The 17,842-nt window shown below is 49.5% G+C and overlaps 1 protein-coding gene across 1 annotated transcript; it reads right to left on the bottom strand.

Annotated features, from left to right (window-relative positions):
• Positions 1-775: 775 nt before the first annotated feature.
• LOC102571432 (melanin-concentrating hormone receptor 1) lies at positions 776-10,055 on the bottom strand. The gene is made up of 2 exons (XM_059732982.1): positions 9,968-10,055; positions 776-5,398 (listed from the first exon to the last, which is right to left on the bottom strand). Exons 1-2 carry the CDS (start codon positions 10,053-10,055, stop codon positions 4,350-4,352), a joined length of 1,137 nt encoding a protein of 378 aa, XP_059588965.1. The 3' UTR covers positions 776-4,349.
• Positions 10,056-17,842: the final 7,787 nt, after the last annotated feature.

Here is a 17,842-nt window from a genome sequence, read left to right as displayed (position 1 = left end):
GTGGCTGCTCTTGAAGTGGCATGGACAAGAGACAAAGGAGAAAAACCACTGCTTTCTGGGATATAGACCTTTCCCAGGACACTTTTGGGCTGGTTTCTGCACTCTCAGGAGCCAGAGCCTGGAGCCAACAATTGGACTGTCTGAGCCAAGAATAAATGTAATGGAAACTGGCAGAGGAGAAATTTGGGAACTGCAGATATCTCACCTTTAGTGCCAGTTTTTGGGGCCACGTATTTCTCCTTAGGTACAAGAGCGCAGGGAAGCCCCTGAAACTCTGGCTGTCCTTGCAATAGCTGGTCAAACCATGTTGGAAGCCCATTTAGGGTACAAGGCCTGCTTACTGCTGCTGTTGCTGTATCCAGCTTGGCTTTGCCCCAATGCAGGCAAGAGTTGGAGGCCTAATCCTGGAAATATAGTGATTCAATGGGATCTGGGGAGTTGCTCAGGAAGTCTCAGGCAGTGCACTGGACCTTGCAGGACTGGGTCTATAGGAGTGGAGACTGGACGGGGCAGAGAAGGAGAGAAGAATGGATGTCACCAAAGTGAACTGAAAAATCCTTTCCACCGACAGCCACATTTCTCTGTAATCGGATTCTAACCTGGAAAAGGGGTCTCCCCCCACAAACACATCCAGCCCTTAACAGTGCTGCCACTAAAAGCTCCTTGACTCATTGGCCAGCTCACAAGGGGCTGTCCAAGACTGTTTACCAGCACGGCGCTTGCTGACCCATATCAGACTCTGAGTCACTCTGCCCTGGACCAAGCCAGCTCAAGCACAAACACCTTTATTGTACATGGGACAACATCTTCAATGTAGCACTCTCTGAGAGCCAGATACCAGCAGCATGAAGCACACAGGAAGCCTGGGGCTCCCACAACCCACTGACACTTCCAGCTCAAGCCTTCACAGATAGACAGACAACTATGCACATATGCACGATTGCGATGTAGACTGGGAACTCTGGGGAAAGATTTGAAATTTGAACCTTGTCTGTCTTTGTCCTTTGAGAGGTCTGTGCTGTACGGCCAGAGTGGCATGGAAAATACCTGACCCTGCCAGGTGAGAGAGTCTCTACAGCAAGGCGAGGAGCAAACATTGTATTTGTTCCAGGACAAGTTGTGCCTGTGTTTATCCCAGAACAGAAATGTCCTGGGATCAGTTGTACATACATCGCATTTCCGGTCAGGGTTTAGCGAGCGGCTGAATGCACTGCTGTTTTTTCTGCCATTGATTCAGTGATGCAGTCTCAGGGCAACTGTTCAGATGCACTTCATGATGTCCCTGGATAAAGTGTTAGCACTTCTTATCCCATGAACCTTTTTAGGGTTTGTCCCGGGACAATAGTCATAGACATGTGACCTATTGCACTTTGTTCTGAAATAAAATGGTTTCTCCCAGGACAAATGCAATGTTTAGGTGTAGCCTAATTCACATGTGTAGCAACTCTGCTTATTGGAGTCCTGGGAATTCCCTGTCTTTCTGACTTGTACCACCCACTGTTTCTACTCATTGCTGCTGCTACTCTCCATCTCTGGATGCATGGATATAGCTTCAATCAGAGATTGACTGTACCCGTTACTAATCACAGCCAGTCAGAAGCAGTCTCAGTCTTGCCTATATCCCACGGAGATGCACAAGGGGATCTAATAGCTCTCTTCCAATTCTAGCATGTGTTTCAGCTGTTTGCTTGGGGCCCACACACGTGTGACCCTTCAACTCCCTCCCTGGCAGAGGATCTGGCAGGGATGAAGTTCAGACTCCTCTAACTTTAGAAACAAGACTGGGAAAAGAAACCACTTGTGACTTGATTTCATGAATCCTCTAGATCCAGTCTCAATAAAGGGAGGGCTATTGAACATGACAGGTCATATCTGTCTCAGAGACTCAGCCCCCTACCTCCACAACAGCCCCAGCCCCTGACAATCAGGAAGCAAGGAGCAGTTTGATAACTGAGCTCCAGGTTCATCCCATCAGAAAATGAATTTGAATCAAGCTACGCAACCCCTGCCACCAAAAGACTTATTACAAGCCTTCCTTACTGGGCTAAAGGAAGAGACAGGACCTTGGCACCCATCTCGAGGAGAACATTTTCTTAACAAAATCCTTGCCCCTTACCTAATATTTGTTGTTATACCCTCAAGGAAGTGATTGATCAAAGACCATGTAGCTGCAATAAAATACTTGCTAGGATCTGGATGAGAGAGTTGAAAATGTCATGCAACCAAAAAGCATCTATTACAGTTCCCCTGTCTCCATATCCACCGGTCTGGATTTGTCCTCCAGAGACAAAGACCTCTGTCTCAGTACTAGAGAATACAGCTCCGGCATGGGGGGGTGTATGCACACTTTCAGCAGTGTATGCAGGTAGATCAGTGGTTCTCAAACTCTTTAGGTTACATACAGCTTTTTAAGTTCATTGTACAGCTGTGTATGTACCCCTGTGGATAAAAACAAACGTAACACTTTATGTTCAGTCCAGTCACACTGTCCTTCCATTTTTCTTTTCTTTCTTTTCCTCCCCTTATATTTCTCCTTTCCCTTTTCTGCTTTGCTATGACTTGCCACCTAGAATTTGATTGCGTACGCTAATTTGAGAAACACTGAGGTAGAGGAATAGTTGTGTATGTGTAGGAGTGTATAGGTGTGCGCAAGTGTAGGTGAGTGTATGTGTAGTTTAATGCATGTAGTGTACATTAAACAAGCATGCCTCTAAAAATGTGAAAATGTGTGGTGTATAGGGAATGATTATGGTTGTATGGGTGACACTATGCAACTATATAGCTCTATCAGGGTGCGTACGAGTGCCTTCACCAAGGGTTGTTGCTGCATGGATTAGTATAGAGCAGGGATGGGCAATTATTTCAGGCGGAGGGCTACTTACTGAGTTTTGGCAAACCATCAAGGGCCGCATGACAGGCAGCCAGGGGCAGATAAATATTAATTTTCTGAATTTTTTAGGGGCACCGCAGGCTGGATAGAATGGGCTGGCAGGTTGCATCCAGCCCGCAGGCTGCATTTTGCCCACCCCTGGTCTACAGCTTTGAGCATGTGGATGAGTTCCTATGCATCATATGCCATGTGGTTTGAGCACTACTTTTACATACAGTTAATCTACAACAGTTGATTTCTCCTTGTTTAACAAGCTACTTAACAATTCCCGATTCTGTCTCCTAGGAAGACTCCGCAGTCCATCAGTGTAATCCCCAGCAGTGAGCTGATCCACGCTGTCTCTTCACCAGTCCTTCTAAGAAGTGGAGTTACCTCAAAGTCTCTGTGCTTGCAAGATGCAGACCCTTTTGTTTTAATTGATAGTATTATTTTCAGGAAGTCACAAAGGCAGCTGTTTCCTCACAGCTCCCTTCTCCCATCACCTTGCCTTGCAGTCCTCTGTATCTGTGCACACCAATTATTTTTTGGAGGAACCCTTAAAAAACTGCCTAGGTAATGTTCTCTGATGGCTGAGCAGACAGAGGGGCACAGATGGAGCAGCAGGAGGATTTAGCAGGGAAACAGGCTTAATGGCACAAGTATCAATAGATCTGAAATAAGGAGCAGCAGCTTTGAGGAACTATCTGAAATCCCTTGAAGCAATACAATCAGTACCTGCCAGAAGACCTGATTTTGCGAACAAATATATACAGACAGTTTCTGGCGGTCCCCAGCATCCAACTCATTAATATTTGTAGGCTGCCCATGCAAAACAGCTCTTTGGAAGCAGGTGGTACTTGGCCAAAAATCCAGCAGATCTTGGCAAGACAGCCGATTGCAGAAGTTTCCTTACTAACATTTGTGGGTTTGGTTCTCAGGCACTTTGGAGGCTGTTGTGCTGAGCAGTACCTACTCTGCTTGCTTCTAGTATTTAAGCGCAGGTCTCAGAAAGTTCACAGAGAGTTTTTCTTGTTAAAATACTTCTTTTTAAAAGCTTCCAGTTTTAAAGGCAGAATATCTGTATCAGTTTGTGCCCAGAAAAAATGGGTGAGCAAGAAGAAACCATTTGCATGCACCTTGCTAATGGCTGGCATAGGGCTTACACTTCAGTGCCAACAAATGCCCTTCTGAAACAGCCACTCATTTTGTGTTTTCTCTCTCTCCCTTTCATCCCACTGTGGGAACCTAGTGTTTTGTATGAGATAGAAATGAGTTCCTAATACCTGTCAGTGGAGCTAAGCAGCAGTATACAGCAACTCTTAGATCTAAGGTAAGCTGAGAGCAGAGCCCTACAATGAGAGAGGACAAGACTGATTCTGTCTGAAATGGAAGTGTGTCACCAGACGCTGCTGCTTCTCCATGTTTTGTGGTATTCTCAGAAAAGAAGCCAAGACCTTCCAGGGGTGTGACCACGTGGTTACTAGTGAACAGCGACTGTCACAGGCAGTGAGTGTGGGGAAAAGTCCTCCAGAAACTGAGTCTGCTGGGTGGATTCTGGTGCAAGTTTCAAGCACACGCTGGCCTCTGTCGTGCTGTTGTTGTTGATGGAACTGCTGTTGCGGACCTGCTCCTTGGCAGGACGAATGGCCACCATGAACTGGTGCTTGAAGGTCTCACTCAGGGCTATGTAGAGGAAAGGGTTGAGGCAGCTGTTGGCATAGCCCAAACTTATGGCAAAGTTGTAGGCGTAGAAGAAGGCAACGGAAGGCGTGTCGATGCCCAGGTGCACTAGCTGCAGGATGTAGAAGGGGGCCCAGCAAATGAAAAAGGCAGAGCAGATGGCAACAGCCATGCGGGTGACTTTCTTGGTACGTACCTGGAGGCTCCTCTGGGGCAGGGGGACCACGGTGGTAGCCATGTGCTGGAGGATCTTAAAATAAACCACACAGATGACAATCAATGGGATGGCAAAGGCCAGCATGAACTGGTAGAGGGTGAACCAGTAGATATCAGTCTCGGGGTTGGGAAGGAGGAGAGCACAGCGGACAGTCCCATCATCCAGAGGCATCAGGCCAGTGTACATCCACACGGGAATGATTGTAAGGAAGGATAGGAGCCACACCAAACAGATGACTAAGGCTGCTACACAGGGTGTTCGGACATAGGTGGATTTCAGAGGGTAGACAGTTGCCAGGTAACGGTCAAGGGTCATTACTGTCAGGATGTTGGTGCTGGTGATTTGACTGTTAGTGTCCAAAGCAGTGATGATGGTGCACAGAGGAGCTCCAAAGTACCAAGAGCCATTGCCGAGGAGCTGGTGGATGAGGAAGGGCATGCCCAGCAGGAAGAGCAGGTCCACGATGGAGAGGTTGAAGATAAAGATGTCAGGCACGGTCTGTTTGCACCTCAGCTTCTTCTTCTTGACAATGGTGTAGATGACAATGAGGTTCCCAACAACACCCAGGAAGCAGATGATGCTGAACAGGCTGGGCATGATCACGTTGGTATAAGGGGCTGGCCTCTCTGCCACTGATAAAACAAACCAAACAAATGAGTGCTACCTTAATAACCTATGTTTCATACCCCAACCAACTCGTATCACTTCATAGATGCGTCCTGCTTGCGAGGTGCAGTTCAGAAGCATGTCTAGGAGTCCTAAACTGCCCATATGGAGACTTAGGGATCACTGACAACTCTTCCTGCTCCAGCCTGTGAACCTGGCACTCCAGCTTAACCTCAGATAAAATTCACGCCACGTTGCAGTGCCATCCTCTCTTTACGAACCCTGCTAAGTGACCTCCATCCTGATTTGTACCCACGGTATGATCCCAGCTACACCAATGTGCTGGGAATGTGCTCTTACCTACCTGATTTTTAGAGGTCTCTAAAGGTTCTCAGGCTAGAGTTTTCAAAAACAAGTTTCTAAAGTTAGGCTCTGAGGCCCATAAGCAGGCAGTTAAATTAGAGACCTGTTTTTTCCAAAAGTGCTGGGTACTGAGAAGTCAACAGGGGCTGTTGGTGCTCAGCATCTTTGAAAATCAGGTCACTTGTTTACGGCTCTAAATCTGGGAAGAACAGCTCGATTTCAGCCACTCACTCCTGAAAATCTTGGTCCAAAGACACGGGCAGCTGTGTTTTGAATTGTGACATGGAAAAGAATCCATTAGCACTAGGTCTAGGCCACCAGAGCCATTTCCACTTGTTACTTCCCCAGGTTTTAGTTCCTGAGCCATTAACACAGCATGCCAACTACCATCTGATTTTTCATCTTATGAGTGAAAACCTGTATGAGAGTTAACATTTGCTGAGCCTGCCAGGCTGGGGAAAAGTAACCATGTGCTGCATGTGAGAGAAGAGGGTTTTTTAGACCAACATCCCCATCTGAAATATCTCATTATTTCTCTCCTACGGGGTATGGGTTTTTTTATGGTAAGCCATTGTGCCACTGATTTGTGTGCCTGTTGAAATGACATGCACTACAGTCCCATCCTCCCTTAAGCCCTGTCTGCCAGTGATTCTGAATGAACTGCAGATGATTCAAACTGATCTGAATTGGGAGCACTCTTCAGTCACTCTTTCCTGCAGAACCGGAGCAGTGAATTGGGCAATACTTAAGGGAGACCCTGGGGCAGTAATCAGCAAAAACTCTGTCAAGCAAACATGTTTCCAAAAAAGTGTTGAGTCTCTCTGACCTGGTCACACTTGTTGGTTAGCCAGGCAGGTGTTTGCCACCCCTGACCAGTTAAACACTTGAGTCCGATTTTGCTATGTCATGGCAAAGTAAGTCTGGGGCAATTTGACCAGGATCAATGGACTTTGACTTAGTTGGCCAGCATCTTGATTTACACCAGCAGTATCAGAGCACAGAATCTGATGAACCAGGCTGGTGCTACATTAACAACATCCTGCTTAAGTGTCCTAAGAAATGGGACATGATGAGTCTGGTGCATCTGTGCTTGGAAGCCTAAGGTTGAACCGTAAACAAAACCAGACAAAATTATTGTATTTCTTAGCTGAAGCATCTGCGGAGGGGTCAGAAAACAGCTAGTCAGACACAGAGGAGAAAAACCAGGAGAAAAAAAATTCTTATGCCACAGGTAAAACCTTCAGGCTTGGTAAGGAGTCACATTCGTAATTCCAGTTTCATCTGTTTATTGATTATAAACCAGCGAGGATGGTGAGAATCTATCTGGCTGATGTCTAAGAAATGAATCCTTCAGGAACACTCTGTACAAACCAAGCAAAACTGTGTCACCCAGAGGAAAAAAATCCATACGCCTCTGTGATTTTCCCCCCCATGGTTAGTTTATAATATGAATAAGCCTGGCACAGACCATTTGCAAGGGATTAATGACCCATTGAGCTTAATGGTCCCCATCCTGGCTGTGCCTGAAGTGTATCAATTTGTCTCAGCTGGCTATTAATCCCCAGAAAAAGACCTATACTCATGTCTATTGTTTAAGTAACACTCTGCCATAGGAACAGAAGTGTGGTTTGTTACTCAGCCTTCATCAAGCCGACACATCCCCAGACCATCCAGATGCCCCCTCTCCCCCTTTTCTCAGAGTTTGGGGATAGGGCACCTTTCCTTGAAGATGCTGCACAATAGTTACCATGAGTTTTCTTCCCAGTATTACCCACTCCCATCCCTGGCTTCCAGAAACTGGGAGTATTGCATTACACTTTATCGGCTGGAGGTCTGAATATAATATCGTGTCCTGGTTGCATAATTGAATGAAAGGTACATGGTGATTTTGTAAGGTTTGTTACAAGCTCAAATAGCTTTATATCAAGGTTTATGTAAGCGCCGTGGCTTAAGGGAATGACTTATTCCAATAGTTTAGCACCTTTCTTCCTGAAGGCTCCTACAGTGTTTTCTGAACTTGATACTTTGCTGCTGAAAAGTAATCAGCCCTGGGGTAGAGAGAACAGCTTGAGCACAGCATACTGCAGATGGGTAAAACAAAGGGGAAATGTTAGCCACTGACAGACATGGGGTTTTAATGTCTGTGCAATGCAGGCTGGAGCCTAAATGTCAAGATATATTACGCTAGTAAAAAGTGCAGGGAACCATGTGTGCCTGTGTGCCACTGCCCTCTGCAGGGCAGACTCCACATGGTGTTTAGCCGTGCATCAGAGACCCCTTACTGCTACCTGCTAAAGAAGAGTTTCTTGTAGTGCAAGTGGGTAGAGACTCTTGGAGCGGGAGGGATCTCAGCTTTATCACTGGGGCTTTCTGAAAGCCCAGGTAACTGCACCCTGCAGAATTGAGAATGCTCCTTGAATTCCTGAAGTGACAGATCTGTCATGTTTCAATGTTACTGTCCTTGCTAGTGCCATTGAGTCTCAGCCTGTCATCCTGACTCAGGCAAAGCTTTCATTTCCTCTAGTGGGAGTTTTGTCTGAGTCAAGATGGCAGGACCTGGCCAACAGAGTTTTATCTCTGAGATAACAGTCTCTTTGGAACAAATACACTCAAATACATATTAAACCTTGTCTTCTTTGGGTGCTTAATAATAAAGGGCCTATCAGCTCTAGTTCTGTGAACAGAGGTGATGGGAGCCCATCTTCTGCAGTAATGAGCTAGATCATCAGCTGCTGTGACTCCACTGAAGTCTGTGGTTTAGATCCTGGTATAAAACCATGTCGGACCGCTGAAGTGAATGAAATTTCATCACTTTACACTGGACATCCAAGCATAGGCACAACCAGGGGCAGATCCAGGGGGTGTGCGGTGCCATGGTCACACCTCCCTTTTGGACAGTGCCACAGAAGCAGCAGTTAGGGACTTTTTTTAAGTCCCTAAAACAGGTAAGACCATCCCCTCCCCCTCCATGCTCAGTGGCATGTCCGCCTCTCCTACACCTGCCACCGCCACTGTCCCTGGCTGACCCAAGGGCATGGGGAGCTCCGGAGCCAGGCTCTGGTGCAGCCAGGGACAGCTGCAACAGCAGCAGCAGTGGGTGGGCTCCCCCTCTCTGCCCAGGCCCTCTGGGTATTCCCTGCCAGCCCAGGAGCAAATACAGTGATGGGGAATGCACCTGTTACAGTTGCTGCTGTCCCCAGCCAAGCCCAGCTCCCTACACAGCCTGCCTGGAGTAGGGCAGAAGTGACTCTGCAGCTTTCCCCACTCCTGGGTCAAGTGGCAATAACCGAGATAGTGGCAATGGTGAGCAGGGGACACAGGGAATGGGAGGGGATTTGCCATCGGGCATGGAGGGGAAGGAAGAGGGTGCAGAAAGGGACAGTGGGAGGGGATCCTTACCTGCTTAGCGGCCTTAAAAAGTTCCCATGTGCTGCTCCCATACTATGGTTTGCCTGCCCCAGTGCGGGGTGGAGAGCTAGGAGCAGGGATGCCTTCACCACTGCAGTGCCCATCCCCGCTCCCACACCCCCATTTACAAAATCCTGGGTCTGCCCATGGGTCTAACCCCCTGCCACGGCCCAGTGGGTAGAACAGAGAAGCAGGGACTTGGCTTCTGCCCCCAGCTTGAGCAGACTCCCTTCGGGCTCCCAGCTGAGCCTCACCTCCTCAGTCCCTCCCTTCCCTTGGGCAGAGCTGAGTCCTCCCATCCGGGGCTGGCCCCCAAGGAATGGTTCTTGTCCTAGGCTTCAGGCTGCTCACTCAGCACGGCTCATCTCCCAGGGAAAAACCAAAACCCAGCCGTGAGGCAGCTTCCAGCTTATCCCGTGCAGCTCCAAGCCTGCAAGCCCGGCCGGCTGTCCCAGCGGGGTGGGCCCTGGCGCGGCCACCCGGCACCTGCCTCTGGGTCTCGCCCTGGGCCCTGCAGCCCGGCCGGGAGCGAGAGCGCCCTCCCGCGGGGCCGCGCGGGGAGCTGTCCGCCCGCCGGTGCTGATCGCCGAGACTTTGGCCAACTTGGTGCCCGCGGCCCCGAGCCCTGCGCCGGGCGGGGATCGCGGGGCGGCAGGACCCGTCCCCTCGGGCGGGCGGGAGATGGCAGATCTCCGCCCTTCCCACGCCGGCACCCGGCCCGGCCCGAGCCCCGCCGTCCCCAGCCGGGAGCAGCAGGCGCCTGCCCCCGGGGTGCTCAGCTCTGCCCTGCCCCTCGTCCCCACGTGTGCCCGGCCCGCACTCACCCGAGCCATTGGGAGCGGCGGCGGCGGCGCCGGCGGCGGAGAAGTTGCTGGGGAAGGGGGGCAGGAGGGAGGAGTTGTCGGGGGCCATCTCCAGCCCCGGGCGCGGGTCTAGCAGGGGCGCCCCGCAGCCGGCATCTCCTTCCTGCCGTGCAGGGACCAACTCGCGGGGCAGGTTCAAGGGCGGCGGGGCTGAGCGGCTCCCCGGGGTCTCCCGCGATCCGCGCCCGCCGGGCTCCTCTCCTACCTGCGAGGCGGCCGGCTCCCACCCCCGGCTGCCCAGGCACCGGCCCGCCCCCAGCCTCCCTCCCTCCGCCGCGCTGACATCAAGCACCGGCTGCACCGCGCCCGCCGGGGCCAGGCCGTCCGGGGCGGGGGAGGCGCAGGCAGACGCCCCGGAGCAGGGGGGCAGCGGCCGCCAGGCTGGCTCTGTGGCCGGGCGGCTGGACAGCTCCTGGGCTCGGGGGCAGACGGCGAGGGGCTCGAGAGCGGGGCGGCGTCTTCCCCGCACACACACGGCGCTCGCCTTCCCCGCGCCAGGTTCATCGGAGCACAAAGCTGCCACTGACGGGCTCGCAGCCCCGTCTTCCCCCAGTCTCCTGTCACACGGGGGGAGAGAGGATGCTGAAAGGGAGAATGACCCGGCTCTGACTCCTCTCCCACTTGCAGCCGCCAGCACCTAAGGTCTAGGAAGTCCTGGTGTCCCTCACTGCCCTGCTCAATAGTGACTGATCCCCCTTCCCTCCAGGCATGTATCCGGTCCCTTGTCTGAATCTGCCTGAACTCTCTGTGTCTGGTGGCAACAAGTTCCAGGCTTGACTGATGTGCAGCGGGTGCATCTACACATGCGTTAATGTGCCGTTGCTGCTGCACTTTAAGTTTAGTACCTCTCAGATGAGGCACTACATCAGGGGTGGGCAAAATGCAGCCCAGGGGCTGGAGGTGGCCTGCCAGGCCTGAGGGGCCCCTTAAAAAATTAGAAAATTAATATTTATCTGCCCTGAGCTGCCTGTCATGTGGCCCTCGATGGCTTGCCAAAACTCAGTAAATGGCCCTGTGCCCAAAATAATTGCCCGCCCTTGCACTACATGAATGTGCAGCAGCAGGTGCTAATGCACAGGTGCAAAGGCACACAGTCTTTTTGTGATGTTTAATGCACAGTAGACTACTTCTATGGTGCACTAGCGCATTAGCAGGGGTTTTGCCATGATGTGCTAATGCACCATAGACTTAGTCTCCTGTGCATTACGAGCCCCATGTAGACAAGCCCAATGTATGCAGCCCCACCAACTCCTAGGACCCCTTGGTCAACCTCCTTCTGGCCCTAGCCAAGCTTGCCATCTTCCTAACCAGGAAGGAGGACCCTGGCCAGGAGAACCACTGAGGACTGTGGGGCCATTTTCCTGTCCCTCATCCATTCAAGTGTCCTGGTAGAGTTTCACTGGTCGGTGTCTATTGGCTCTGTGACTCATTCAAGAGCCAGTGGGCATGGTCTGATGTGCTCTGCTCGCTGTCGCCCCAACTCGGTGCACTTGTTTTGAGCCTATGACCTTTACTCTTACCCCTGTTTTGTCTTATTGTAGTACCAAGCAATCAGTGATATGCCCTTAGTGTCCCCCATCACTGGGGGGAGAGGGAGGCTTACAGCTCTACTTGGTGGGCTCTGTCCCATGTCTCAGACTGACATAGCGAAGGCCTGTGTCACACAGGGGCAGAGAGTAGGTGCTGAAAGGGAGAGTGAACTGGGTCTGACCAAGGTTTTCCCCACTGCTCCTCTTTCACTTGCAGCCTCCAGCATTTAAGGTCTAGGAAATCCTGATTCAAAGGCCTGCTGTTCTCAGTAGCGACTGATGCCCCTTTCTTCCAAGAATGTGTCCAATCCCTTTTTGAAACTGGCTAAAGTGTCAGCTCCCATCGCACCTGGTGGCAACGAGTCCCACGCTTGACTGACACGTGGTGTGAAAAAGAACTCCTTGTTTGCTTGAACCTCCCGACCTCCCGGTTTTATGTCGTGACCCCTAGTTCTTATATGGTGAGAGAGAGAGAGAGTAAATAATGAATCCCTACTGACTTTCTCTTCATTTCACCTTACTGGACTTTCATCCTTCCCAGGGCAGAGGGGCAGAATGATCATGAATCCTGCCCATTGCTACCCAGCCCTCCCCCAGCCACTGCAACCTCCAGCTCCAGAAGCCACACATTAGCCCATGCCTTGCTGGCCCTACAGCTGAGATCCTGTGCAGATGGCTCAGCCAGGCACACGCTTCACTAAAACTGGGTTAGTTTTGCCCATGATCCTCATGTGGATTGAGACTGAGCTCAATGCCCCCTTGGATAAAATGAGTCATTTTCCAGCCACTACTGACATTTTGATATGACCAGTTTTGGTCTCTCAAATTGTTCTGCTCTTTTGGTTGCTATATAGATTTTTCTCCCTCACACATGAGCCCCTTTCATCAATGAGTCAGAGCAAAAGCCCCTATCAGATTTCAGAGCGCATTGCTGTGGGATGTCGAGACACCAAACAAATAACCCACTGAAAACTATGTACATGCCCGTTTCCTCCATTGATTCCCTTCACCTCCCTCTGACTCAGTCTCTCTATGTGTTAATCCAAATTTGAGATATTTTCCACTGTAATGAATTCAACACTTATCACTGCTGTTCTTGTTTATGTCACAGATGATTTGATTCCTGAACCAAGGCTTTTTTTTTTTTATTACTTTAATTTTAGCTTGTCCAAAAAAAAAAATCACCAAACAAAACCCACTAAGTACTGTAAAAAGCAATGGCTGTGTTTCAGAACACTGTAGTGACCTCTTTTGAAGGTAGGAGTGAGAATTGTTTTCTCTTTCTAGCCCCAGGATATATTTATGGGGTGGCATCCTCCATTATGGTTTGGTAAACCACATATTACTAGGGTAGACAGATCGTTTTGTGCCTTTGAGCATTTCCTGCATGAAAGAAACATGATGTAATGTCAGAAAGCCCATAAAAACTCCAGCAACACCACACAGCTTCTGCTCTGCTTCTGAGTGGAATGGAAAGGAAAGGAGCCGCGCTTCAAGAAGGGTGTGGAAAAGCTTGAGAGAGTCCAGAGAAGAGCCACTGGTACAATTAGAGGCTCGAAGAACGAGCCCTACAAGGAAAGGCTGACAGATATGGGACTGATCAGCCTAGAAAAGAGAAGACTTTGGGGGGATTTGGTGGCAGCTTACAAATATATCAGGGGGGAGCATCAGGGGCTAGGTGAACATCTATTCACCAAAGTGCAGGAGCAAGAGTCATAAACTCCTGGAAGAAGGTTTCAGACTGGATATAAGGAAAAACTTGTTCTGGTTCATGTGGCCAGACTGTGGAATAGACTCCCAGCAGGCGTGGTGCAGGAGATCTTCAAAAGGAGACTGGACGCACACTTTTCTAGGGTTATTTGCCCCCAGCAGTCTTTCCTGCCCAGAGCAGGGGGGCTGGACCCGATGACCTCACAAGGTCCCTTCCAAACCTAAACCTCTGTGAATCTGTAATGCTAGACCTGGGATCCATCTGCCAGAAGTCTCACCTCTCCCCCATGTACAGTCAGATGCATGGGGTGTTTTTTAGAGGTGCTTGACCCTCACCACCTTAGATCATAGGATCACAGGGAAATAGGGCTGCAAGAGACCTCATGAGGTCATCTAATCTAGCACCCTGCTCAAGCCTGTTCCAGTGCTTGATCACCCTCCTAGTCAGAAAGTTCCTCCTCATTTCCAAATTCAATTTCCTCTGCTTCATCTTGAGGTCCTTGCTCCTAGTCCTGTTCCCTACAGCTCCAGAGAAAAGCTCATTTCCATGAAAGTAGGAATGCTTGCTCCTGCTTAAAATTAGGCTACAGGCATGCCCTTGTTGCCTGTTGCCCATGTTGACCTACCTCGTGGGTCATGGCAGGGTTTGACCCTAGCATTCTCCATGTGGACCTCCTACTACTTAAGCCAAAGGAATATATTACCATTAACTGGCAACACTAGTAGGCTGTTATCTCTCGGTGGCCCAGCCACTAGAGGGTGCTGTGACATGCACTTTGCCAATGTACTGCAGGACCCTGTGAACTGGAGGCTTCTTATATCCTCTTAGCCACACTAGTTGTGACCCCACCACAGTCAGTGACTTTGCATTGGTGTGCCTGGAGAATTTTACCGTGGGTGTGTGCCAGGGAGAGGTGCCCAGTCTGAGCCCCTAGGCTATGAGATTTCTTGGAGCTGACAGGTGTTATGGGGAAGTGACATTTTTCAGAGGGAAGATATTTTTCTTTAAAAACTTTCTTTTCTAAGCCCTAGGTGCAGTTTTAATGACTTCAGGCTTGTCCACATGGGGAAGCCAGTGCAAAATAAGCTAGGGGGTGCGCATTCAAGCACAATAACTGTTGCACACTCACTCCCCCAGTGAAGACTCTCATTCTGTGCTGAAAATACCTTTGCATGGTTTTGTTTAATCCTCTTCCAATGCGGGGAAGTGCCTGTCTTTCCAGATACCAGCTTTCCTATAAAGTGGGAGTCTGACATTTCCAGTTCAGCAGGTTTCCAGTCAAAGCATTATTTTCGCATTTGCGCTCTCCCCTCTTGCTATTCACTTATTAAACAGTCACAACATTGAAGAGAAACAGCAGTTCCCACTTCTCAGGTCTGAGGAGCACAGTAAGTCACAGCATTGAGATCACCCAGTGCATGGGGGCCACGTCCATATATACATACAACATCATGCTCTGGCTTTCATGTTCACTTTATTATCCTCACCTCTTGCTTATATTGTTAGTATAATTTCTCCCACATAGCATGCCCCTGAATAGGTTCTGCACTTTGTTTCTGACAGACAGAATAAAGGGAAAAAAATCTTCCCTTGAAAATGCTAGTAAGTAGCAGTAAGTGGCTGAGCAGCAGCAGCCAGGGATCCCAGCATGTTCATTGTACTGCCCCCCATGAAGGACATGCAGTGCTACTTTTGCTTTCCCCTGCAGAGGCTTACAACTGCTATCACCACATTTTCTCACTCATAATGCATACCCCAATTTCTAGCAGCTGATTTCTGAACTAAAAGTGAGTGTTGTATGTGAGGCAAGAATGTTTTTGGGTTATATCTTTTATTGGACCAACTAGGTAGTTGGAATACATTTAGACAAGGTTTTAATGCAAGGCATTCTTCATCAGGTCTGATCACAGCACAAAATCAGGCACAGCCTACAAAAATATGGGAATCCTTTACATTGAGGCCTCTGTCAGATGAGGGCCCTCTTTAGCTAGGTACCATACAGCAAATGAAAGTCCCAGCCCTAAGGAGCCTAACAGGGAAGCCACAGCAGACGGATGAACTTTATGGGGCTGGAGAACAAAGGGGAAGGTGAGAGGACAAGATCATGAAAAGCGTCTGGTGCTTGATGTGTTAGCCTCGTCTCGGTATGTGCGCAATTCATAGCCAGTCATAGGAACCATCAACATAACCACCTCATTATCTGTCTGGCCAGTGTAAGACAGCAGTTTTCCATGCATCTGAGCCTGCAGGCAAAACTCTGTTTGAAATCTGTTGTAGGAATAGTAGGAATGAAGCCTTAAGGGAAAGTGGAATGTAGTATATGAGTTAAACTAACCACTTGACCAAATGGCAGTGAAGATCAAGTCATTAACCACACTGAAACATGCCTTAAATTAAAAGAGGTGTAGGTGGAGGATAAAAGAAATCAGATTCACCCAAAGAACCTCATCTGTCCTTAAATTAAAAGAGAGAGTCAGCAATTAATGATCAATCAGGGGAGGACTGCCATCTTGATTGCCTAATGATGCAAGCTCAGGCACAAGAACATGAATGCGTAAGAGAGGCAGATGCTTCCAAAGTAGTTGCAAGGCAAAATCTATCACCAGGAAATGAGTCTGGTTAATTTAACAACAGTTTAGCTCCTAGAGTCTCTTGCATTCCCCTGGGCATCTGCATTTCCTGTGTCTGTCCCAGTGGGAGATCCTGTCTGATGCAACAGGAACAAGACTGCAGCACCACAGGCAGGAGAGGGTGGCAGAGTCCACTTTATTTAAGTACTGAAAAAATTTCTCTGTTTGTTTTTTTTTTGCCAAATACATATTTAAACATACCTAGTCTCAGTGAGGAAATGTTTGTTTAGCACCTAGCTCAGTGGTCCCCAGTGAGCTGATCCTTGGACAACAAAATGGAGCAAATAATGCTCTGCTTTGTTCTCATTGTCAACTCACTTTTAATTTCCTGTAGCCAAAGTAACAGTGTAGGATCTTGCAGGTAACATGAGACATGATGAGTATGAACGGTGGATCACTGGCTTAAATATGACTTTAATAGGCATTTTATAGACTTAACAGTAGATCCAGATGCTCTTCATCCGAGGGTGCTAAGGGAATTGGCGGGGGTCATAGCGGGGCACTGGCCAGGTACCAGAGGATTGGAAAAGGGCCAATTTGGTTCCCATTTGCAAGAAAGGGAGAAAGGAGGACCCCGGCAATTATAGGCCAGTCAGTCTTACCTCGGTCCTTGGGAAGACCTTTGAGAAAATTATCAAGGTGCACATCTGCAAGGGCCCTGCAAAGGAGGTAATGCTCAGGGGCAACCAACATGGGTTCATTGAGGGCAGGTCCTGCCTGACTAACCTGGCTCTTTTTATGATCAGGTCACAAAGTCCCTGGATGAGGATGTCGGGGTAGATGTTGTCTTTCTGGACTTTAAGAAGGCCTTTGATACAGTTTCCCACCACATTCTCTTAAAAAAACTTGGTGACTGCAGCACTGATGCCTACACAGTCAGATGGGTGGCAAACTGGCTAGATGAGTGGTGGTGGATGGGTCGTTCTTGACCTGGAGGGATGTGCGCAGTGGAGTCCTCCAGGGCCCAGTCCTGGGGCCTGTACTGTTCAACATCTTTATCAGCAATCTGGATGTGGGTGTGGAATGCATGCTGTCCAGATTCGCTGACGACACCAAGCTGTGGGGCAAGGTGGGCACGCTGGAGGGTAGGGACAGAATCCAGCTAGATCTAGACAGGTTACAGAGGTAGGCGGATGAGAATAGGATGAAATTCAATGCAGACAAGTGCAAGGTGCTGCATCTAAGGAGAAGGAACCAGCAACACACGTGTAGGCTGGGGAACACCCTTCTTGTCAACACGGTGGCAGAAAGGGATCTTGGAGTCATTGTTGACTCCAGGATGAACATGAGCCGCTAATGCGAGGAAGTGATCAGTGAGGCTAACCGCACCTTGTTGTGCATCCACAGATGCATCACAAGCAGGTCCAGGGAGGTGATCCTCCCCCTCTATATGGCATTGGTCAGGTCACAGTTGGAGTACTGCGTCCAGTTCTGGGCACCGCACTTCAGGAGGGATGTGGCTAGCATTGAGAGGGTCCAGAGGAGAGGCACTCGCATGGTCAAGGGGCAGTGGATCAGGCCCTACGAAGAGAGGCTGAAGGGCCTGAACCTATTCAGCCTCCACCAGAGAAGGCTGAGAGGGGAGCTGTGGCTGTTTACAAACTCACCAGGGGGGACCAGAGAGAATTGGGGGAAGCTCTGTTCCCCCAGGCACCACCCGGGGTTACTAGGAATAATGGCCACAAATTGTTAGAGAGAAGGTTCAGGCAGGACATCAGGAGACATTACTTTACAGTTAGGGCTGCCAGGCTCTGCAATGGGCTCCCAAGTGAGGTGGTGCTCTCTCCTCACTTTAAGTCATCAAAGTCGTGGCAGGAGAGATAAGAGTGAGGAAGACCAACCCAGCTGTGCCAGCTGGCACTGGCCTTGGAAAAGAAGGCCAGTGAATGTCAATGGGATGCAGAGGCCCACGTCCATACCCGGTGATCTCCCGACATAAGATATATAGAAAGCATATGTTTTTGTG

This window comes from Alligator mississippiensis, chromosome 8 (assembly GCF_030867095.1).
Source record: "Alligator mississippiensis isolate rAllMis1 chromosome 8, rAllMis1, whole genome shotgun sequence".
Taxonomy (NCBI): Eukaryota; Metazoa; Chordata; order Crocodylia; family Alligatoridae; genus Alligator; species Alligator mississippiensis.
Note: the sequence above shows the minus strand (reverse complement) of the source record. Positions and strands in the feature narration are given on the sequence as shown.

Bases quoted from the DNA above. Each gene is read 5' to 3' on its own strand.
- LOC102571432 (XM_059732982.1), bottom strand. From the start codon at position 10,055: ATGGCCCCCGACAACTCCTCCCTCCTGCCCCCCTTCCCCAGCAACTTC. The intron at 5,399-9,967 runs GTGAGTGCGGGC...TTGTTTTATCAG, and splicing joins CGCCGCTCCCAATGGCTCGG to TGGCAGAGAGGCCAGCCCCT.